Here is a 21,076-nt window from a genome sequence, read left to right on the forward strand (position 1 = left end):
GAACCAAGGCTAATGAACTTGGTTCGTCTAGACATCCTAATTGATCAGGAAACAGTCGGGTACCAATCATTGGTTAGCTAGATGTTGTGACGATGGCGACGATGGCGACATATACTGCCGTTTCATGCCAATAATCTCAACTCTTAAGACGACATTGTCCAGCCTCAAGATAGCCGACCGAAAGTGGCTCCAGTCTGCACAAGACTAAAACAGACACTAAGGTGCATTTGACATTATCCCCGTCTCCTCACTCGTCTCTCATAACGCAACCACCGCATAGTTTGCGTGATGTCAACCCCCATGTAGCTCTGGACTGCCGCGGCCCAGTTAAGCATCTATGACTGGGCCAGCTTTGCACTATGAGGCATTCTCGACGAGAAAGCGTCTTCTTTGCCTCCTGCCTCCACGTCGGCGTCTATCCTGTTGCGGTTGATGCGGAGATTATTCGTGATCCAGAATTAGCACAAGCTGAACTTCCTCCTTGCTCGCCTTTTTGCCTATTATTATTGGGCTTTTCAGGTACTGCGTCCATTATTAACAAGCTTGTAGACAATGCTGTCGAGAACGGTTAGTCTATTTACCAATCAAAGCAATTTTTTTACGGCTCAAAAGGGAAAGGGGGCCATACTGTATTACTGTGGAATCTCGCAGGTGGGTAAGAAGGCCGCTCCCACGTTTCCTCCTTTTGTCCCACACTGCACTTTCAATCCACGATTGGCTATTGTTCTTAAATGTTACCCACAGTTATGTGGGCAGTTCTCGATCTCTTAGAGCCGTTGGCGAAATGGATGTTCAAATGGCGTGATGGAATGGGCGAAGAAGGAGGAAACAAAAAATAATCACCAACACGACAGACCGGGTAGCAGGACGCTTTAAAGCCTCCAACTGCCCGTCCTCCGCGGAGTCGTTCATACTGCCAAAATCCTTAGCTCACCACCCAGTGGCTCTGATTTGTCTCCCGCTATGGCGAGCTCGAACGACAAGATGGCTATAGATGATGCCACCGTCGTCAATGAGATCAGTACTACTGCTGCCCCTGTCGATGACGAGACGAAAAAAGGTCCAGATGCTATCATCGACTCAGATGTTTCTTCGAATCTCGAAGGCAAGGATCGCAGGCGCTTCAAGGAATTCAGCGAGTCCGCATTTGAGCAGACGGAGGACCCAAGATTCTATAAACCAATACCGGAATACGAGGGCATACACCGTTGGGACCCCGACTTCGACTGGACAGAGGAAGAAGAGAAGCGGCTCATCAGAAAGGTATACTCCACTCATACTCCAAATATCGTTACCGAGTCATGGAGGGCGCTAACTGAAGGGCTAGGTTGATTGGAGAGTATGCACCTTTGCGTGCATTACGTTTTTTGCGCTACAGCTGGACCGTGGCAATGTGGTTCAAGCTACATCTGATACCATGCTCACGGACCTTGGCATGGATACCAACGATTATAATACCGGGCAAACAATCTTTTACTGCGCATTCCTTTTCGCGGAGCTCCCATCCCAGCTGATATCCAAGAAGCTTGGACCGGACCGATGGATTCCCATTCAGATGTTTTCTTGGAGCTTGATTGCTGCTTGCCAAGCTTTTCTTGAAAATAGGACCGGATACTACATCTGCAGAGCACTTTTGGGATTGTTTGAGGGTGGTTTGTGAGTTAACCCTATTATTAAAGAGTTTCCTTCTCACTGACGACCATCAGCATTCCCGATACGATCCTATTTCTTTCGTTTTGGTACAAGTCGAAGGAACTACCAATCCGACTCAGCTTTTTCTGGGTCTCCTACCAAGGAACCGCAATCATCGGCGCCTTCCTCGCGTTTGGGTTCCTCCATATTAGACGGGATGATGGATCCGGAGGGTGGAGATACCTCTTTGCTTACGAAGGTCTGATTACTGGAGTTATTGCCATCATCGCCGCATTCTGGATGCCTCCTTCGCCAACCCAGACAAAGGGAATTCTCCGGGGTAAGGATGGATGGTTTAGTGAGCATGAGGAGAAGATCTTAGTCAATCGAGTCATCCGAGACGACCCTAGTAAGGGAACGATGCACAACCGTCAAGCAGTCACTCCCAAGATGCTCTGGAAAGCTCTTTGGGACTACGATATGTGGCCCATCTACTTGCTGGGTTTGACCTGGATGATCCCTAATACCCCGGCAACGAGTTATATCTCTATTCAGCTGAAATCATTGGGATTCTCCACGTTCCAAACCAATTTGTTGACCATCCCGGCTTACGTGGTTTTCATCATCAATCTTCTTCTTTGGACATGGATTTCTGAGCGCTTTGATGTCCGCTTCCTGCTCGGAATTGTGACTGAAGTCTGGTGCCTGGTGCCACTGATCGCACTCGCTGTCCTTCCAGACAACAGTAGTCCATGGGCATTATGGATTCTGAACGTGCTCCTAATTGGTGCTCCTTATGTGCATGCTGTTGTTGTAGCCATGACCTCCCGAAATGCGGGCTCCGTGTCGACAAGAACTGTTGCTAGTGCGTTGTACAACATGTTTGTTCAGGTATCCAACATTATCGGTAACAACGTAAGTGACCCAGCTGTTCCCCGCGTCACTTTGACCGGATTCGTATATCTGACTGGCATTTATAGATATATCGAGAACAAGATAAGCCGCACTACCGCGTTGGAAATCGTGTTCTTATAGCATTGGCAGCTTGGAGCTTGGTACTCTTCATCGGAGCCAAGTACTACTACGTGTGGCGCAACAAGTATGTGTACATCTAAGAGATAATCCCTGGCCCATTCATGCTAATACATGTTACAGGAAGAGGGCAGAAATATGGGATAGAATGTCGAGTGAGGAAAGGACAGCATACCTGGCTGCTAATGGCGACAAAGGAAACAAACGGTATGGGTCTCACTCGCATATGCACCTCAGCAATAACTAATTACCTCTTCAGACTCGATTTTAGATTTACTTACTAAAAGTCCGACACCGGATGTCAAGGACTATTGGTGTCCTCAGGCTATGCCTACCCTGTATATTTGCTCACGTTAATAGACCTACCAGATACCTCCGCAAGAAGGGTATATTTAGAAGACATCTCAAGAATATAGATGCATAAAGAATGTCATACAGGATTATAGAGAACAATTTATTATTCACCAATGACATACTCACACCCCTCATCCCCGATCCAAACCTCGTGTCGCTTGCCAGCCGGCACATCTATCCTCGCCCCTGTTCCAAAGGTCTCCTTCTTGACCTCTCCATTGTGCAGCTTAGCGTTATCGTCAGGATAAGTAATTGTGAAGGTACCCCGGCGGATGAGATGAGTTGTTAGGCCGCCATGCGTATGAGGAGGGTAATATGCATTGCTACCCTTGTCAGCAAAAATCACAGAACCGACGTACATATCTTCCAGCATATATAGTGGAGCGCTCGACTTACCTCCCATCTGCCCAGGTGAAAACATGCCGAAACCCCCAGTCCTTGACGAGGCGTTCGCACTCGTTGCGAGAGCCGATGGAATATATCTCTACCATTATCGTCGAGGTATGTATTCTTGACTCGATGCGCGATGGATTGGAAATACACTCCTCGTAAGTACTTGGTGGGGATTCAGGGCGATGACGTTATTTAGGCACAACAGCACTGCTGCCTTAGGCCTAAATGTGCCAATATTAATGCCTGAAACATAAGGCTTCAATAGCTGACACATTTAGGAAGGTGCAATGGAGAGCATGCATCGCCGTACATGGCAAATGTTCCGGCTCCCGCCCATGGACAAATATGACTTTTGTGTGTAGAAACCCAGTGACTTTTCCCATTATTACCTGCCAGATGCTGAAGCCTGGACTTTGTCTAGAAATACATTGGCCCATGATTGATCCATTGTCCCGTTCTCGCCTGTCTTCGTTGTTATGGCACAATACCCCTTCTGTATCATGCGCTCATTCCCCACCGGGTCAGCAGGCGAGTACCCCTCGACGCGACGAGCGTGACGGCAATTAGGATGTTTGTTTCGTCCATACCATTTTCCCGCATTGGGTGAATGCAAAAAATGCGAAAGGGGTTGCAGTTGCCTGTCTATTGAGGCGGCGAGGTTGGAGAGTTACTCCCCCTCGAGGAAACGAGTCCCTCTTTCCAGGTAGGGATTCGTGGTTTTCATTAAATCTGGACACATTTTGTCAGTCACAAATGCTAAAAGAACTAGACCGCACTTCAAGGTGCTGACTGCCTTACTTTGAGATGACCCTATCAGCAAGGAGTTCCACAAATATGACAATATTTGCCTGGAATGACCCAAACTTCCTTTCCCGAGCCTTGGCATTTTGGGCAGCGCACGCCGGGCATCTAAGAGCATGGAGTGTGGTTAGATGTGCTCAAGGTCGCGGGGCATCTGCTGTCTACTCACTGTCATTGTTTCATTGCTCTCCGGGCCGCTGAGCGGCTTCACGGACAGAACAACATGAGCCCTTTGGATGGGCTGAGAAGAAGGCAGATGGTCGAGGGCAGGATGCTCAAACATGGTCAACGTGATGCGATTGAATGTCAAAGTATCGGGGGCCGAGGATTTCTGGTTGCGATTCAGTTGCAGAGCTTAATCCCCTGGGGTTCCTTCCTTATATAGATCGGCTTGTGGTTAAATAGCCTGGGACCCGGCTGGGAATGCAGCCAAATCCTTTACAGTGGCCCCCCCGGGAGATCTTCACATTAGCTTAGACCGATCGATTGGGGTGACAATTAGCCTGGATTCAATACATCCAAAGAACAGTCGCATGCCGACCCCTCCAGCGCCTCCTCCATGCCCCGAACCCCCTGCTATCAAACATGTCATGTCAGCGGCAGGATTCATTCGGATTGTTCGGATCTTCCCGTCCATGACTTGCATCCACTCCTTGACAAGGCCAGTGGGTCGAGTGCGAGAGTGATAGATACCGGTTTGTGTGTCGCTTCGCAAACCCTGGTGGCTCCAAAAAAGCGAAACGCCTCGGAAAAGCAAAAATAACATACGGGAAAAATAGCAGCGAGATCGCTGATTGGGCAACTGGCAGTGGCACACATACTTTTTGGAACCGTTTACGCAACAATCAATGTGAATTCAGTCATCGGCAAAATCTAAGAATATACATGCAGATGTGACTGGTTCTCGAAGTTGTCAGGTCAAGAGATCTATCCCATCTTTACTGAGACTGAGCGAAGTCAGACACAAATCAACCCAAGCTTGTGATAATGATGTAGAGGCGAGAACCAGAAACTGCCGGTCGATGGGCCTAGCGGATCCTAGTGCTCCATTGGCCCCATGTGCCTCTGCTGTCACAGATTGTGGCCCCAGCGTTTATTATGGTCCCTCGCTTCGCCCGTTCGAGTGCAGTCAGCGGCCATGCTGGCTGACCATTCACCATATAAACTGTACCCAATCACAGGATAGACCGTAAGGCAAGATCAGGGAAGGTTGCGAGTTCAGGAAGAACGAACTCTACCAGTAAAAAATCGCCCGTCCGATACACTGCAGGGGAAGGGTTGCTCAGCGGCGCCACTGTTCATCCAACCCTGTTCCACAGGCATGGTATATCCCTGGAGCTTCTTTTTGGGCGTGCAATCCTGCGTCAAACTATCTGTATATTAATTTTGGGGTTCCGGCCCATCGGAGACAGTCGAATTAAGGACTATACCTCATTCGGGGGGCGTTCTGTTGTGAGTTTCTGAGTGTTCTCGGCTGGACCTGCAAGGCGCCATCCACACCCTTGCCACGGAGTCACTGGCGTCTCGATTGAAATTTGGTGGATGGGACGTATTCCGTACTCCTGCGAAGTTAAGGTATCTTCCCTGTCGATCACATACCAGTCGCCTCCGAGAGCTAGAATTTTCGAAACAAAGCTCGGAATTCAACGCATGCGAAAGCTTCGGCTCCAGTCGTGTTCGAAATGCTCCATTCTGAGTAGACCCTGTTCTTTGTGTCTCCACGGTTGAGCCGGGCCTGCATGCAGCACGGGTCTCAAACTGAGCAGTGGGCTGTGCCGCTGCTGAAGCTGAACTCTATCATGGTCTGGGGTAAATGTCCTGTTGAATCCTGCGCATCCCCACCTAGCACAGCGTCGATCAATTTATTTCTCAGGTCTTGGCTTTCGGCCTTGGAGTGACGCATGGAGGTTGTCACGCAGGCTCCTGTGAGATGAAAATTGATACATAAACGATGTGGAGCTGGCCACCTCCTGCGGGCTCGGCATCGGGTTTGATCCTTCTTTTCGGAACTCGCCTGAGGGCGATGATGCATAGCGATGTTCAAAGAATGCAAAACATGGTGTTCCCCGACGATGTCGGACATCAACTCACATCATAATCCCTGCTGCGTTTTGCATGGGAGATGCAATACGAGATGATCTGACTCCTAATAAGGAGCCATGCTCCAGACAGTCGACTCCCAAAGTTGATGCTCCGAATTCCAAATCGCCCGACACACAAGTCCAATCGTCAAAGACCCGTTTTCCACGCTAACTAGCGTCAGTCGCCTGGATTCATCATCGGAAAAGGAAAGACACTTGACCGTCGAGTTGACAACTTGATATCCATCTATTTGGAATGTGACAGGTCGAATTTTTGGGTTTGCAGCAACCTGCTCGTCAAATCATGACGATTTCGGCCTTTGAATTGGGAGAACCGTCTGCCTTCTCGCACCCCTCGATCAACCAATGGGTCTTCTCCTCTTTGCCTCTCCGCTCATCCTTTCCTTTGCGTGGTTTTTATTATTTCCTTTTCCTGCTCCCCAACCGTCTCTCCGGATCGGGAAAGGTGGCACGGTTGATAATGCAAGATCAGCCATCAGGAGCTCAGACTTTTCTTTCCTTTTTTTTTTTTTTTTTGAATCAGCCCCCGATTCCAGATTGTTCAATAAGAGCCGGAAGTTGGCAATCTCGATGAAGCTCGCAACGCTTCGGCGGAGCCGAGCTCCATCTTAACACACCGCTAGTCAACAAAGGCCATTCGGTGAATAGTGAATACGGAGTAGATCCATCACCTAGGGTCAGATCACCAGAGCTTCAAGTTGTTCGTCGTCCGCTTTGCTTCAGGCAATACGAGGTACACGGAAGCTCAAGCAGTCAGTTCGAGTGGAGACAATTCGAAAGACCAGCTCTTTCCAAATGAAGTATATCTACTTTCTCTTCCATCATCAACTCCCACTTTCACAGTCTCACCGTATGGCTCAGGGAGAAGATAACCCGAGGCTCGCGCAAGTTTCATTGACACAGGCACTGTCATATTCAACCAAGGATTTTCGGGCAAACGCCTCGTGCCGAACAGCTCCGTAAACCAAGCTGTGCCCCTCTGATGGGGCCGCTGAGCCGCTGAAAATCGTCATCGCGACTATCACCAGCCCCTCTTTTGCGGTCTCAGAAAGTATGCGACGATAAACGCAGATTCAACGCAGAACAAGGTTCAACTTATCTCGGCAAGACCGTGGTTTACTTGTCATTTGCATTTCTCAACTTTATTTCGCATATTCTACTGTACAGAGTATGTATGTGTGGCTAATCTACAGATGCGACAGGCGAACACAGTAACGGTCAATTCGGGCCGATGAAGCCTCCAAGAGAGTGCCGATCTAGACTCAGTGTCCAGCACCAAGACAGATCACTTCCCCATTATCTAGGCTGTCTATACTCTATACTGCCTTTTCAACATGTTCATCAGTCGGCGACTTCTCCGCTAGCTCATCTTTCGGAGCGCTTGTTCCGAATACACCAGTCGTTTCGGCGGTAAGGCGACGAGCGTAGCCATACTTCTTCCGCTCCTTGTGGATTTCCTTTGAGAGTTCCACAGCGCTCTGTTCCCGATTGGTGAAGAGATAGTCGATCTCCTCGAGGGTGAAATTGGCCGTCTCAGGGTAGCAGAAATATACGAGCGGGACAAAAGCGATATTGGTGCACATGAAAATGAGGTATGCCTTCCACTGAAGACGGTTGATGATTACTGGTGTGATCATGACGACGAAGAAGTTCTTCAGCACTTGTTAGCAAGCATAAGTACGCACTCGAGACATAGATACTACTTACCCAAATCCAGTTGGACGAAATTCCCACGGCCGTCCCCTTCGCGCGTGCATGGAGCGGTAAAATCTCCGGCACGTATACCCACGGGATACAATTTACAGATGCTCCAAAAGCGAACATGTAGACGAAGAAAAAGGCAATAGAGGCCGAGGACGTTGAATGCTCGTTTTCCTTGCCCTTGAAGCTGAGAAGAATCGAAACCATCATCATGCAGATCCCAAGCGTAAAAGAACCCCACATCATGGGTGCGCGGCGGCCAACCCTATCGACGAAGAAAGTCGGGAAGAAGCTGCCGAGAACGAACATGATCTGAACGCAGCCGCCAATGATCATGGAGAGATTATGACTCAGGCCGACGTTCTTGCTGAGAACAGTGGGGATGAAGTATCTGAGTGGAGGTGATTGTCAGTGGTTGCTAATTTGTAAGAAAGATCCAAACGTACACGATAAGATTGATACCGCCGACTTGATTCATGAATTGCATACCATAACCGAGGAGACTGCAGGAAATCAAATTAGTTCGGTGCCATTGTTTCGAGTCAGTCAACGTACACTCTGTGCCCGGTTGAAACCTGGTCCCTCTTGAGGACGTTCCTCCACTTGTACTCGCCGTGCTTTAGCTCGATGGCAAGGGCGTCGAGAATCTCGGTTTGTTCGGCCTGGATTTGCGGGTCATCCTTTGGCCTACCGTAAACGTCGCTTAGAATCTGAAGTGCTTCATCGTTGCGTCCTTTTTGGTAGCAGTATCGTGGAGACTCGGGGACTCCGAAGACAAGGAAAATAACGAACTGCATGAGAGAGGTGAGTATTCACACACCATGAAAATAAACCAGGTGACGCGAAACTTACAAATGCAAACAGCATCTGGCAGGCGATCGGGAGTCTCCATGCAATTTGCCCGCCGACAAAGCTCATTCCAAAATCGAAGAAGTAACTCCAGAAAGTTAGCATGACCACTTCGCAATGAAAGAGAGAAGACGGAAATGAGAGGACAAACCTGATGACGATGCCAACACCTACAAGCAACGGCTCACTGCAAACCAGTTTTCCGCGCTTCGACGCCTCGCAGAGCTCGGCCTGCCACATGGGGACAGTCGATGTTTCAATGCCTGTCCCGATACCTGCGACGAATCGACCGACCATCATGTGGGGGACGCTATATGCTGATGTTTGGAGGGTTGCTCCAATCTGGGAAAACAGGCTTGTTAGTGGTGCGGAATCTTTTCACAGTGTGCAAGGAATGGCCTGTCATACAATAACCCAAACCATGGCCACCCACATCGCGCGCCGTCGCCCGAGTTTATCAGCAACGCAAAAATTTATGACACAGCCGGTAAAACAGCCAAGGTTGTAGATCGAGACTATGATGCCCATAAGACTGTCATTAGGGTGGTTCATGTGCTCCAGGAAGTTTTCGTTCTCGACGATTCCGGAGAAGACGCCTTGGTCGTAGCCTGGAGAGTGTTAGAGCAAATTGGATGTTCGCCCGAACTGTAGAAAGAAGAGAAATTAATACCGAAGAGGATAAAGGCCATGCCACAAGCAGCCCAGATAGCGGCCTGGAGCGTGCGCCCCGTGCCGAACATGTTGATGTGAACCATTGTGGCGAATGTGTATAGAGTTGAATGTGGGGAGAGAAAGAATGCGGAGGGTGGAGTATTTATACGAAATGGCAGGGCACATCTCCAGTCGATTTACCCCAGGTCTTTCACTAGGGGAATGACGCCGTCTCCAAGTTGGATGTAACCACATGGGCATCCCCAGACCAGACGCCCAAAAACGGCATCTTGAGCCAACGCTTTCCATGGTTTCCCCAGATTCCTCCACAGGGGACTGGCACTCCATGAGGGGAAGGCGCGGAGGAGCGGCGATCAAAGCCACCTTCCTTTTTCTCCCCGATCCGCCCACTCACGTTGCAGCACCACGCTCTGTCCCGGAAATGTCTCCTCACTCCCGCCACTCATCGCAGACAGCCCCGGTCAGATTATGGCGAGCGGCGAGCCTCTTTCCTTCTCTCATTCACAGTGACGCCGGACTGAGTTTGATTTGCGGCCGCCCATGAGTCAGGGCCTCGCGACGTCTCGGTCTTCCTCCGAAAGGTCAAGAGATCTGCCTCCATTTCGGGAAATTTTGCCGGCGGCTTGACTCGAGCCGATTTTCACTTCCTGCCGTCCATCCTTTGTCTGCAGCTCCCCAACGGTCCAAACGCAGTCATGTTTGGCCTCGAACCGCCCTCTAAGCGACAGCGCCTCGATGTCGTTGACGACGGCCGTCCCCCGACAGAAACTGCAACTGCAACCGCAACCGCAGCCGAGGCCAAACCACCACCAGAGAGAGAGCGGGAGACAGGCCGCAACTCGACGAAATGGCACAACTCTCAGCCTCATCATCACCCGTTCGCGCCCTCAAACTACCCAGAACCAACTAGCTACGCATCGCCGCACTCCACAACAAATATAAGAACCGTCGAAGCAAGCAATACCGACCCCTTCCACTCCTCCCCGGGGAGTTGGTACCAGGATGGCTTCTCTCAGGACCCAGGCTTCCTTGCGTCGCAGGAAGAACTGCGCGCCATTCTCTTCACGCTTGCGAATTCGGCCGCTCCAACGCGCGCGAGTAGCCCCGAGACTGCAAAGAGAGAATTAGATCTAGACTCCAATGCGTCTCCGACTACGTCTGTCTCGCGGTCGTATCAGCGACAGATCCATGAACAGCGGAGGAGAAGGGAGTCTCCGCTCTCGAGTCGGAGACGGATTGAGTATTTGAAGAATTATGTTGCTGAGATTGCGCCTTGGGTGAGGACCGTCATTTTCCCTACTTATTCTTTAATATATAAAGCTAATATCTGCTATTTACAGCTCGATATGTTCGACTCCCACTGCACATTTCGCCAACAACTCCCTGCACTCTCTCACTCCTTCCCTGCGCTGCTCTACGCAATCCTCGCCATCTCCGCACGCCAAATGGAACGCAAATCCGGCATCCAAGACTGGTACGACAGTCTAGAGCTCTACCAAGAGGCAATCCGGCTTCTGAGCCCGCTTATCCAAGTCCGGGACCCGAAGATCGTCGCGGCTTGCGTGTTGCTTTGTTGCCTGGAGATGATGTCCGCCCGGGCGCAGGACTGGCATCGACATTTGGAGGGGTGTGCGGCGTTGTTTGAAGCGAGTGGGATTCATGGATTTTGTGGGGGGTTACTGCAGGCTGTGTTTTGGTGTTATGCAAGGATGGGTGAGTTTCTCAATTCTTTCAATTTTCTCTCATTTTCAGAGTGGTTTTGGCTAAAGGTATGAAATAGATCTCTGCGGTGCGCTGATATCAGATGGGACAAGGACGACTGTTCTACATCCGTCTAAGTGGCTTCCGATGGGATGCCAGGAAGAAGATGCATACATGTTATTTAAAGATGCGCGGACCCCCGACATGCACGCAAACTACGCCGTGTATTTGTCCGTGAAAACAACCGAGCTCGTATCCAACCGCACCAAATTCGTCGAACTCGGCGAAGACAACGGCTGTACGACCGAAGTCTTCACTTCCCGCTGGACATCATTATGGAGCGACCTCCAGGCCTGGCTCGCGGAACGACCCTCAGAATTGGTCCCCATTCAAACAATAAGCCGCAAACCGTTCCCACACATCCTTTTCGTGCACTGGTCAGCTATTTCTTCGAACCAGCTCTACCACACTGCATGCATCCTATTGCTGAAGATGATGCCCAAGGGTCTGCGACTGCCGCGGTCGCCGACGCTGTCTCTGCTATGGCATGCGCGCCGCATATGTGGGATTTCAACGAGCAATAAGCATCAGGGTTGTCTGAATAATGCTATCCAGCCGCTTTGGATCGCGGGACGGCTATTCAGCCACGTCTCTGAGCACGAGCAGATTGTCAAGATCATTCGCGATATCGAGGCCGAGACCGGGTGGGGTGCTTGTTGGCGTATTCGCGATCTGGAGGTTGCGTGGGGATACAGCGTTAGTAGTCGGGGGGAGACGACAATGAACCAGCATTTCTCGACGTCAATTGATCAGCGACGTATCACTGTCGGATGAGTGATCCAATACGATGCGATTGGCCACTGGGCCAGCCAGCTATCCATTCATTCATTCAACATCCATCGAGATACGACCATTCCTCGCGCAGCTGGGTGAGATACTCTCCCACACCCCATCCAGTAAGCGCCTGGATGCGGTCAAACCCGTGCACAATCTCAACCTGCTGAGACTCATGCGTCATATGCCGTGCCGCGACCAGGAACGACGCAAGCAGGCATGGATCCCAGCACTCGCGCCTATCATTATTCAGAGCGATACCGCAGACTCGCTGGGCATGCCATATCGGCGATAACACCGGCGAGTACTGCGGATGACTCTGGTTCAGAAGAGCCGCTGTCCGCGGTTTGCACTCTATCATGAACAGCATCGCGGTGTGATACAGCTGGCTGCATAGTGCGCCTGCACCGTTCGTGAACAGGAGCATCGGGAACTCGCTACCAGGACCTAGGGCATGGTCTTCGGCGCCGCCGTCGTTACTCAATTCCACCATTGGTTGGAATTCCTGCGGACGGAGGTAGTGCCACTGGTTCAGCTCTTCGAATAATTGTAGCCAACTATCTGCTCCTGGGACCTGGTGTGTGCTAGATTCTTGATGGTATGTTAGTAGCGCTTTTCCGCAGAGCCAGAGGAGGACCTGCGCGTAGTGCCCCACTCGTTCTGGGGTGCTTTCTGTGCGGCAGAGGAGCGCGAGACTCGGGATTGGAAGTGAGGGGAGGGGCATGCGGAGGGGCGTATTATTCGCTAGAGATTTGCCAATATCTGTTCTTGTTAGATTCCTCACCAGTCTTTCAACAGAGAGAGAGAGAAACATACCTATCCGCAAAAACATCCAATACACTGCCGCATCCATGTCCATCCCATAAGCTCTATGAACCATCGACTGCAACGGTCTGTATTCATTATACCCATAGTCATATCCATCCCCACTCCTCGCCCAAGCCCTTGCAAAATCCGAAACAAGACCCCTCAGCTCTTCAAACACTCGTAGCAGCACAGATTCCGTAGAATTTTCATGTACGTCTAGATCCAGATCCCCTGAAGGAGGTTCGGAATAGGCGCCCGACGCTGAATCGTCGAAATGAACCGCCTGGAGCCCGTACGTGTGAGAATAGACACGGCCACGCTGCGTCCGTAAGCACGCCTCCGAAAGACCCATGAGGGCAGGGAGAAGCCGCTTCGAAGATGAGTTCACAGCGATCTGGAGAGCCGTGATGCCGAATTTGTGCGTCAGGTCGAGGATGTCCAGCCACGGCGCTACATTATACCGATAATGCTGGAGAAGCTTCATCTTCCATATCTCCGAGCCGGGGCCCGCCGGGTCTGGAGTCGTATTCGAATTCGAATATAGATTTGGATTTGGAGTCCCGTTCCCGATGTCGAAATTCAGCACGGAGCTGTGCATGGCAGCTGGGGTGGACACGCCTAGTATACCGTTGATGAAGCTCGTTCCACCTCCACCTCCGTCTATTGTCCTGTTCGGTATGTCTGCTGCAAGAGGGGTCCGCGGTCCAATCCCCACGGTAGAGTCTGCTGCCGTAGTGCCCATTCCAGCGTTTGTGGCTGGATCTGGGATAGTGGATACCGGGCCCGGGATTGAGTCATTATCGGGCCCTGGTCCAGACTGGGTTCCCAGGGCGAGGAGTCCGCGCACGGCGAATTCGTCCTTTGCGCTGAAGGTGTTTGACCGAATTGGGGGTTCGAGTGGCCCGGGTGGGGTTGGGTCTGGGGCTGAGATATGATGGTGGTTGTGGTTGTCAAGTTCCCATGGTGCAAGGGCGGTACGCGAGTGCGGCTCGTAATGTGTGTGGTTGGTATCGTGCAATCTGGGGATTGAGTTGTGGTGGTTTTCTCTTTCCCTTTCTGCTATGGAGACGGAGGCAGAGTGCCTGCGACGACTTTCTTCTGTCGAGACTATACCCTTTCGAGAAGGAGATACAAGTAAAGGCGTACTTGAGATGGTGGATGTAGGAGAAGACGGTTGAGTTTCCGCCGAGAGGCCAGCAAGATCATCTATTGAAAGAGGATCTTCATTGACAAACTAGATCCCATGGGATGCCATCAGCACAGCTCACGCTGCATCGCCTCTATCTGATATAGCTCCGTACTCACCTGGATCTTATGATAGTTGGCGCTCCTATCTATAGCTGGGGATTGGAGCTCGTCCGCTGTCACAGTGATAGAATTCTTCGGGAGAAAAGTTACCTGCATCCCATAGTTGCAGTCGAAGTTTTTATCAATGCAGTTCTGGCATCGGGGTTTGCGTTCGTCGCCTGTTCAATCGAAAATTAGATAATCGACCATACACCCACGAGTTCTGTTCTAGGGATCTGAAGAGAAAAATGGCGTAGTGGTACTCACATTTCCGCCTCCGCTTCCGACATCGCAAACACCCTGTTCTGCATCGTGTGAATTTCATTGAGGAGCGCGCATCACCATCATTATCATTAGTTATTGACGCAGCGGCCAACTCAGCCATGATTGTAGCTCTCCAGACATCCAAATAAGCATTCACAAGGCAAACTCAATGTGAACAGTTGTGAGTTGATGCCGGAGAGAAGCTGAACGATCATGTGTCATGAGCTGTATTACCGTGCCCAGATGCGGTAATCCTAAGCGTCAGCCGAGTCGGTTGTGCTTTCCCGCTCCCCGCCCCGGAATGCGCTTCGGCCTGCCGTTTTGGGACCGCAGCACGCCCGACTCCTGGCCAGTAAACCTTGGTTTCCCCAGATTGAACCCCACGAGTGGCGTCGGGTGAATTTCCGCAACTGATCAGAGTTTGAGATGATCTCGTAAAGGATGCGATACCTTTTAAGCTTTGTGCCGAGAGGCCGAGGTATTTGAGTATCTTGGTGATGAGACTTGTTGCTTGACGGTTTTTCCGCGTTGAAGGAGGGACGTGTTTTGTGGGGTTGTTGCAAATTGGAATATCGGTGTATGTTAGGCATTTAATATATCCTCCTGTGGAGCCAGGCTGGGGTTTACACATATTGACCATGGAGTGGCCGACTACCTAATTGTCCCGCGGTTCAGGGTGCTAGGAGCGGATTATGTACTGTCTGTGGCTTCCCCTTCTAATGACCTCTATCGGTGCAATATCCGATCAACGAAGGACCAGGCAAGTGGATGTTGGATGTAAAGGTGGTCGTGGAGCTTCATTACCATACGCAGCGGTCAGCTGCAGGGACAGCGTTCAATAATCTATCGAGTTGTCTAGTGTCTTTGAACGCAATGGTTGGTTGCACTACGAATTCATGAGACGGTCTTCATGATCCGGACCAGAATATAGCCGCCAGTTTCTGATCCATCAGTCTTATAGAGACGAAGCACCCGGTAGCCTTCTTGCAACCGGGTCAGTCGAATACACGCCCAGGATGCCAATGAATCACGGCCAATTTCATCGTCCTTGACTTTGAATCTGCAATCAATCAGCAAATGCGGCCTGATAAGACAAGAAACAGTGACGAACCTAACGAAGGCCAGCTCTTCAACAACCCCAGTTAGAGTCGGGAATTCGAGTTTCTGGGATCCAAAATCCGGATTGCATCCGTTTGCATACTTGATCTCACGCTTGTAACTAGTTTTCTCGGAATCTGTGCTGTTCTCTCCGGTGGGCGTGGGCGCATCGTCTGGGGTCTCTACATGCAAATAGCAAGATACGTAGGGATGGAATCCTTTCTCACTCGTGTGACCTGGGGGTAGTGCAAGGTCCTGGCCTGCTAGGAATTCAATTGAGAGGTCGATTGTCCGGCGGGTAATTGGAGCGGACTCTGGTTCCGTGCTCCGGTAGCCCTGGGGTTTGAGGATCCAGCCCTCCTCGCCTGCGAACATCCCCTGGTTAAGCATCATGCCCTTGTCTCTGTTTTGCCAGTTAAGGGCTACAATCTGTGCACCACGACGCCAGAAGAAAGTGGGGTCTAGATTGGAAGAGTTGACGCGGAGACCATAAGGATAGATGCGCATAAAGTTGTTCCGGTTGTGTTCGAAGAAAGCATTGCCGTACTTTTCATCTGCTTGTCGGGCCGCTCGCTCAGAGAGGGAGAATACGTGGCCAGGTACTTTGGCCTCTATTTGACATTAGCAAGCTGTTGAATGTAAACCAGGTCTTTGGACATACCGGGTTGGGTGAACTGCTTAAAGCTGAAACCTTTGGTAAAAACTGCATGTTTGCTAAGAGAATGCAGGATTTTTGCCGGCTTTGACGGAGCCTGTGAAGCAGACTGGGTAGACGCTGCCGAATTGGTAGGTTCCAGTTGCTCTAGGTCATCCGTACGATCATCCACATCTTCCTGGTCCTCAGGGGTAGCGGGAACCCATTTGACCTTCACTAGAATCTTTCGCTTCAGCTCTTGAAGTGGCGGCGGAGTTGTGAATGCCTCCATTTCCGGGGTGATCTCAATCAACAATCCTTTAAAAGCATCTTCCATGATCTCTACCATGATCGCTTGTTGCTCGAGGGAGGCATGCACCTCCAGGCTCACAATTACTGGCAGATCACTTACGACAAAAGCACTATCACGGATCGCATAGCACACCTCTCGGAACGTTGTTCCCTTCGTGAGGGTGTGGCCATGGAGCACTTTAGGTTCCAGCCGTAGTGGTCCAACATTCGCAGCACCAGCGACTTTACCATCCTCGCCATGGTTCTCGTGGGATGACACTTTCCGGCTGATGAAATCACCTATTTTAGATTTAACTTTCTTCCGTTTTGGTAGCTTCGGCTTGTCTTTAACATTTTCGTCATCGGAGCTTGAGCTGCTTGAGTCATCATCGCTCTCAGACTCGGGCTCTCCATCCCAAACATCAATTTCGACACATCTGCACCCGCTGAGAAGGGCCTGTTTAATATCAGCAACTGCTGTTTCCCTCTACAAATCGAGTAAACAATATCTGGGGAAAGATAACAGTGTTCGACCCCCAGATAATAGTAGGGACCCACGTTTGTATAAGCATCCGCTGCCGCATCACTAGACAGTTGGTTCCCAGTCAGGTACGTGTTGTGGCTCGAAGAGATGAAATAGTCGGTGATCGGCGCAGTGATATCTGGCTGCCTAGCGGGTCGCAACGCAGACGCTGGAGGACTTGCCATGTATGCACGAAACGCATCCAGGGAGCTGAGCGGATCCGACTCAGGAGTTCCTGCCTCCTGCTCATCACGCTGAATATCCTTGGTGAAGTTGGTACTCTTAGAGTCGGTCAACGATTTGTATATCTGGTTGAGATGGGTTTGGAACGACGGCGAAAGAGCGGTCAGCGGCTTCATTGCTGGCGATTGAGACGAAGGGTCTATTGCGATTTGGCCGGTACGCTCGGCGAGCTCATTGACATTGGCCATGGTGCTCGATAACGCTGACTATAGCGGTCTGATCGACTCTGCGTAACAGAAAATTGTGCCGATAAGGTTGTCGGTGTGGACGCAAGGCTGATGAGGCGTGCTTCGAAGAGCCGAGGAAGCGGGAATGCTTTATAAAACGCAATGGTTATCGTCGGAGAAGTTGTTGAGGAAGTTGAGTAAAAAAAGGTGAGTTGAGACAAGACAACAGCTGAAAGGAGCTTTCTCCACCCATGCCGCGTGCTTGGCTCGGCGAGGGGTCGGACATGGCAAGATCAACATCAACCTATGATCACTGGAGGAGCCGACTGCCTGGGCATCATTCTCAACGTACGTGTACATCTGCTCGCTGGCATTGGAGCGGATTCTGGGTTGGTAGTGAATAAATTGGCGAGGTTCAGGTTCCAAGGTCGAGCTTCCTCTGCGGGGTAATTGTGAAGCTATTTAGATCCACATCCATAAGGCATCTAGACTCGATTGACGCAAGGCGTCTAGTAAAGGGTCCCAGAAAGGTACAAGCCGTATAGTCTCTATACAACTAAGCAAAATTCCCGATTCTCGTATTCTTATCGTCCTTCTTACTTGGCTGATCAATCAATCCCCATTTCCCCGCTTCCTCCGGATCACCACCAAAAAAAGTCTCCGAGCATGTTCTCTTGGTAAGCCCGTGAAGTCGGTATATATATCTCTGTTTGAGCCAAGTTATCCATGAAACTAATAAGCATCTTTGCCAAGATTCTATATAACGCTCGCCATGGCAGAACAAACCCCAGTGCACTTTTTTGACATCCTGTCGTCCCTACCTGGTATATATAAACATCCGTCCATGACTTCACGACTCATGCTAACATTCAGCTAGGTCCGTCCAAAGCGTGGTCTCCTAACACAATCAAAACTCGCATGGCTTTGAACTATAAAGGAGTGCCCTACACGCAAACCTACGTCTCCTACCCAGACATCGCTCCTCTTCTCCGTGGCCTGGGTGTTCCGCCTCATCCAGAGGGAGCCCCACATATTCCATACACCCTCCCAGCTATCTGGCACCCCTCCTACGGAGCTTTGATGGACTCTCTCCCAGTCGCCGCCCAGATTGAAAAGCAATACCCGGAGCGACCTCTTTTCCCGTCGGGTAACGTTAGCTATGCGCTTGCGGTCGCGGTCGACAAGATCATGCGAGGTGCTGCATTCTCGGCGTATACATTCATACTTCCGGCTATCGCGGACATTCTCGACCCGCGGGGCAGAGAGTACTATAGGACAACCCGATCGGCAAAACTGAACAAACCTTTCGATGAAATTCGACCCACTGATCAGGCGGTGATCCAGAACATGAAGAATAAGATGAAGGAGGAGATGACACCTATAGTGCAGATGCTGAAAGGCGGAAGTGGAAAGACCGGTCCGTTTTTCGAGGGTGATCAGCCAAGTTACGCAGATTTTATAGTGGAGGCGTTTTTGATTTGGTTCAAGTATGCGGATGAAACGATCTGGCAGGAGCTGATTGCCCTAGGAGACGGCGAGATCAAAAGATTGTGGGATGCTTGCTATCCGTGGGTTGAAGGGCAGGGTGAGAATAAAGAATGGGAAATCCCCAAGTAGGATTTCTTACCCCCGGGACCCTGTAAGAAACATAAAAAAAAAAAAAAAAAAAAAAAACACGCGGATAAGGAAATTGTGTTTAACCTTTTGTCTAAGAATTGAAGAAAAAGTATGGATGTCATAGAATACATGGTAAAGGAACTCCGGGTAGGTCAAGCATAATGTACACCCCAGCTTATCGGAACACTTATATAGAAACAATGCTTCCAAAACCAAACGCGCTGAGTAACGTAGGGGCTTAAAGTCCGCTCAAGAAGTTGGCCTCTCTGATGGCCTTTCTCCGTGCCTCTCTCGAACTCTTGGTAATTTCGGATCGCTTCCCTAGACTCTCGGCAGCCTCTCCCAGTATATCCTCGGGTGTCTCCCCATTGCGGTTGTATTGGGCGGGCGTGATATCTGTAGCCTGGTGGTGAACGGGGATCTGGACTGGTAATGTTGCGGCACGGGCGGCCATCTTTTTCTCGTAGCGTTTGCGTTGCTTCTTGTTGAGGGCTGTGAAAGAATTAAGTCAGTTATATCGATATGAATTCCACATCAATGACAGGAGACATACTGTTTGGATCAACACCACCCTTCTTAGCCTCCTTCTTCGAACTATCCAGTAATGACCACAGCCATTCGGGGTACTCGTTATCCTCCAGGGCAATGGGATCCGCCTTGTTTCTGAAGTAATTGAGCCCCAGCATTTGAGTTCCAGGAACGCAGGAACTCGGGGGTCGTTCCACGGCTGGTTTTGCAGCTTTCGCAGGCTGGGTCGGGTCGACATCAACGTGGACACCTCCCGGGGTACTCAAAGGCTGCGACACGCCAGGGGTAGCTGATGAGATTGCGGACGGGATGGTGATGTCGTCGCCGATGGGTTGTCGAGGCTTAGGTGGAGGGGGTGCAGCGGATACCGAAGGCTTTCCATCGCTGTAGTTGCGGAATTGAATTCGTTGACTCGCACCCAGCGAGGATGTGAAGGTCTGGTGTGGTAGTCGGGTCAAGATGCTCGACCGGCAGCGTTGGCAGATAGTTTTCATGATGGCGTGTGGAATTGATGTGGAGGAGGTTGTTGAAATGGAGCCAGACTACCGGTCTTCGGAGAACAAATCTGCGCAATGGTGGAAGTGAAACTCACGAGTTGCGACTGAGCGTCAAGAAATCTGCGGATGAAATTGATGCCAAGCCGGAGGTCCTTAACACGTGACATTACTATTTACATCATGTGACCTTTACCTTTTTGGGAACAATCGTCCTGCCCCCACAAGTCCTTCATGTCGTCATCTATCTATTCCATCATTTAACTACAACTACCCCTGCTGCAATGTGAGTCCACATGTGGTGTTGGGAAGGGGATCCCCTACCAACAGAACCGTTGGTAAAGAGGATTTCGTACTCATAAGGGCATGTCTCTTGCAAATGAGGTTGACAAATGTGGTCGTGACAAGCATCAATAAGCTCCAGAGAAACCTTGGCCATAGCCGCCATACTGCCCGGCAGCCTCGTTTTGGCTTTGCATATCCGAGGATCCTGCAGTTGGATCCTGCAAGGCACGAGTGTTGAAAATACAGACCAAGTGCCTGGATTTCCTATTGCCAGGCCACCTTTATATGGAACAGCGGCACCCGTTCACACAACAGCTCTTATATCATTCTGATAACACGGGCAGCGCTATATGTGGCACTAACTGTGGGGCCATATACATCAACCCTCGTGCACACGCTCTCTGGGTGTGCTCGCACAGCGTCACATGCATAAGATCTGCTTCAAGCTGCCAGCGAATTTCTCTCATCATTCCGTGTGAAGTTTGAGGTGACTCGACCTACCAGTTCGCAATCTATATGCTAGAATTGAAGTGGCGTTCGCTAGTGATGCATCTACAAAAACAAGGCATTGTCATTCAGCCTTCGAAAAGCCTAGTGCTCTTGGGGCAAGAACAAAAATTCGAAACCCTTGGAAGGGGGTTCAGCATCTCTTATGTGACTTTAGGTCTACACCTGTGTTAACAACTGGCATGAATCGGTTTAACATATCCTTGGGCGGAACCCATTCATACTGACACAGTCCAGCGATATACAGGAAAGCTTCCCAC

At 50.5% G+C, this 21,076-nt stretch overlaps 8 protein-coding genes across 8 annotated transcripts; 3 read left to right on the forward strand and 5 right to left on the reverse strand.

Moving 5' to 3' along the window:
* Positions 1–963: 963 nt before the first annotated feature.
* On the forward strand, positions 964–2,948 carry APUU_30587S (putative transporter; the record flags this gene model as incomplete). The annotated part of the gene is made up of 6 exons (XM_041701697.1): positions 964–1,263; positions 1,328–1,656; positions 1,707–2,547; positions 2,613–2,731; positions 2,788–2,871; positions 2,924–2,948. 6 exons carry the CDS (start codon positions 964–966, stop codon positions 2,946–2,948), a joined length of 1,698 nt encoding a protein of 565 aa, XP_041554556.1.
* A 173-nt stretch (positions 2,949–3,121) lies between these two features.
* On the reverse strand, positions 3,122–3,509 carry APUU_30588A (uncharacterized protein; the record flags this gene model as incomplete). Its single annotated transcript, XM_041701698.1, has 2 exons — positions 3,122–3,341; positions 3,415–3,509. The coding sequence occupies 2 exons, from the start codon at positions 3,507–3,509 to the stop codon at positions 3,122–3,124; spliced, it is 315 nt and encodes a 104-aa protein (XP_041554557.1).
* Positions 3,510–7,630: 4,121 nt separating this feature from the next.
* Positions 7,631–9,619, reverse strand: APUU_30589A (putative MFS sugar transporter; the record flags this gene model as incomplete). Its single annotated transcript, XM_041701699.1, has 8 exons — positions 7,631–7,966; positions 8,022–8,406; positions 8,462–8,518; positions 8,571–8,806; positions 8,868–8,952; positions 9,016–9,206; positions 9,273–9,472; positions 9,535–9,619. The coding sequence occupies 8 exons, from the start codon at positions 9,617–9,619 to the stop codon at positions 7,631–7,633; spliced, it is 1,575 nt and encodes a 524-aa protein (XP_041554558.1).
* Positions 9,620–10,231: 612 nt separating this feature from the next.
* Positions 10,232–12,071, forward strand: APUU_30590S (putative C6 transcription factor; the record flags this gene model as incomplete). Its single annotated transcript, XM_041701700.1, has 3 exons — positions 10,232–10,813; positions 10,877–11,249; positions 11,317–12,071. The coding sequence occupies 3 exons, from the start codon at positions 10,232–10,234 to the stop codon at positions 12,069–12,071; spliced, it is 1,710 nt and encodes a 569-aa protein (XP_041554559.1).
* A 55-nt stretch (positions 12,072–12,126) lies between these two features.
* APUU_30591A (uncharacterized protein) lies at positions 12,127–14,550 on the reverse strand (the record flags this gene model as incomplete). Its single annotated transcript, XM_041701701.1, has 4 exons — positions 12,127–12,833; positions 12,888–14,112; positions 14,184–14,344; positions 14,433–14,550. The coding sequence occupies 4 exons, from the start codon at positions 14,548–14,550 to the stop codon at positions 12,127–12,129; spliced, it is 2,211 nt and encodes a 736-aa protein (XP_041554560.1).
* A 773-nt stretch (positions 14,551–15,323) lies between these two features.
* APUU_30592A (putative phosphoinositide-specific phospholipase C) lies at positions 15,324–17,406 on the reverse strand (the record flags this gene model as incomplete). The annotated part of the gene is made up of 4 exons (XM_041701702.1): positions 15,324–15,489; positions 15,541–16,138; positions 16,189–16,909; positions 17,011–17,406. 4 exons carry the CDS (start codon positions 17,404–17,406, stop codon positions 15,324–15,326), a joined length of 1,881 nt encoding a protein of 626 aa, XP_041554561.1.
* Positions 17,407–18,157: 751 nt separating this feature from the next.
* Positions 18,158–19,002, forward strand: APUU_30593S (uncharacterized protein; the record flags this gene model as incomplete). Its single annotated transcript, XM_041701703.1, has 2 exons — positions 18,158–18,209; positions 18,263–19,002. 2 exons carry the CDS (start codon positions 18,158–18,160, stop codon positions 19,000–19,002), a joined length of 792 nt encoding a protein of 263 aa, XP_041554562.1.
* A 238-nt stretch (positions 19,003–19,240) lies between these two features.
* On the reverse strand, positions 19,241–20,024 carry APUU_30594A (mitochondrial 54S ribosomal protein mL54; the record flags this gene model as incomplete). Its single annotated transcript, XM_041701704.1, has 2 exons — positions 19,241–19,494; positions 19,556–20,024. The coding sequence occupies 2 exons, from the start codon at positions 20,022–20,024 to the stop codon at positions 19,241–19,243; spliced, it is 723 nt and encodes a 240-aa protein (XP_041554563.1).
* Between the last annotated feature and the right edge of the window lie 1,052 nt (positions 20,025–21,076).

Source organism: Aspergillus puulaauensis, chromosome 3 (genome assembly GCF_016861865.1).
Source record: "Aspergillus puulaauensis MK2 DNA, chromosome 3, nearly complete sequence".
Taxonomy (NCBI): Eukaryota; Fungi; Ascomycota; class Eurotiomycetes; order Eurotiales; family Aspergillaceae; genus Aspergillus; species Aspergillus puulaauensis.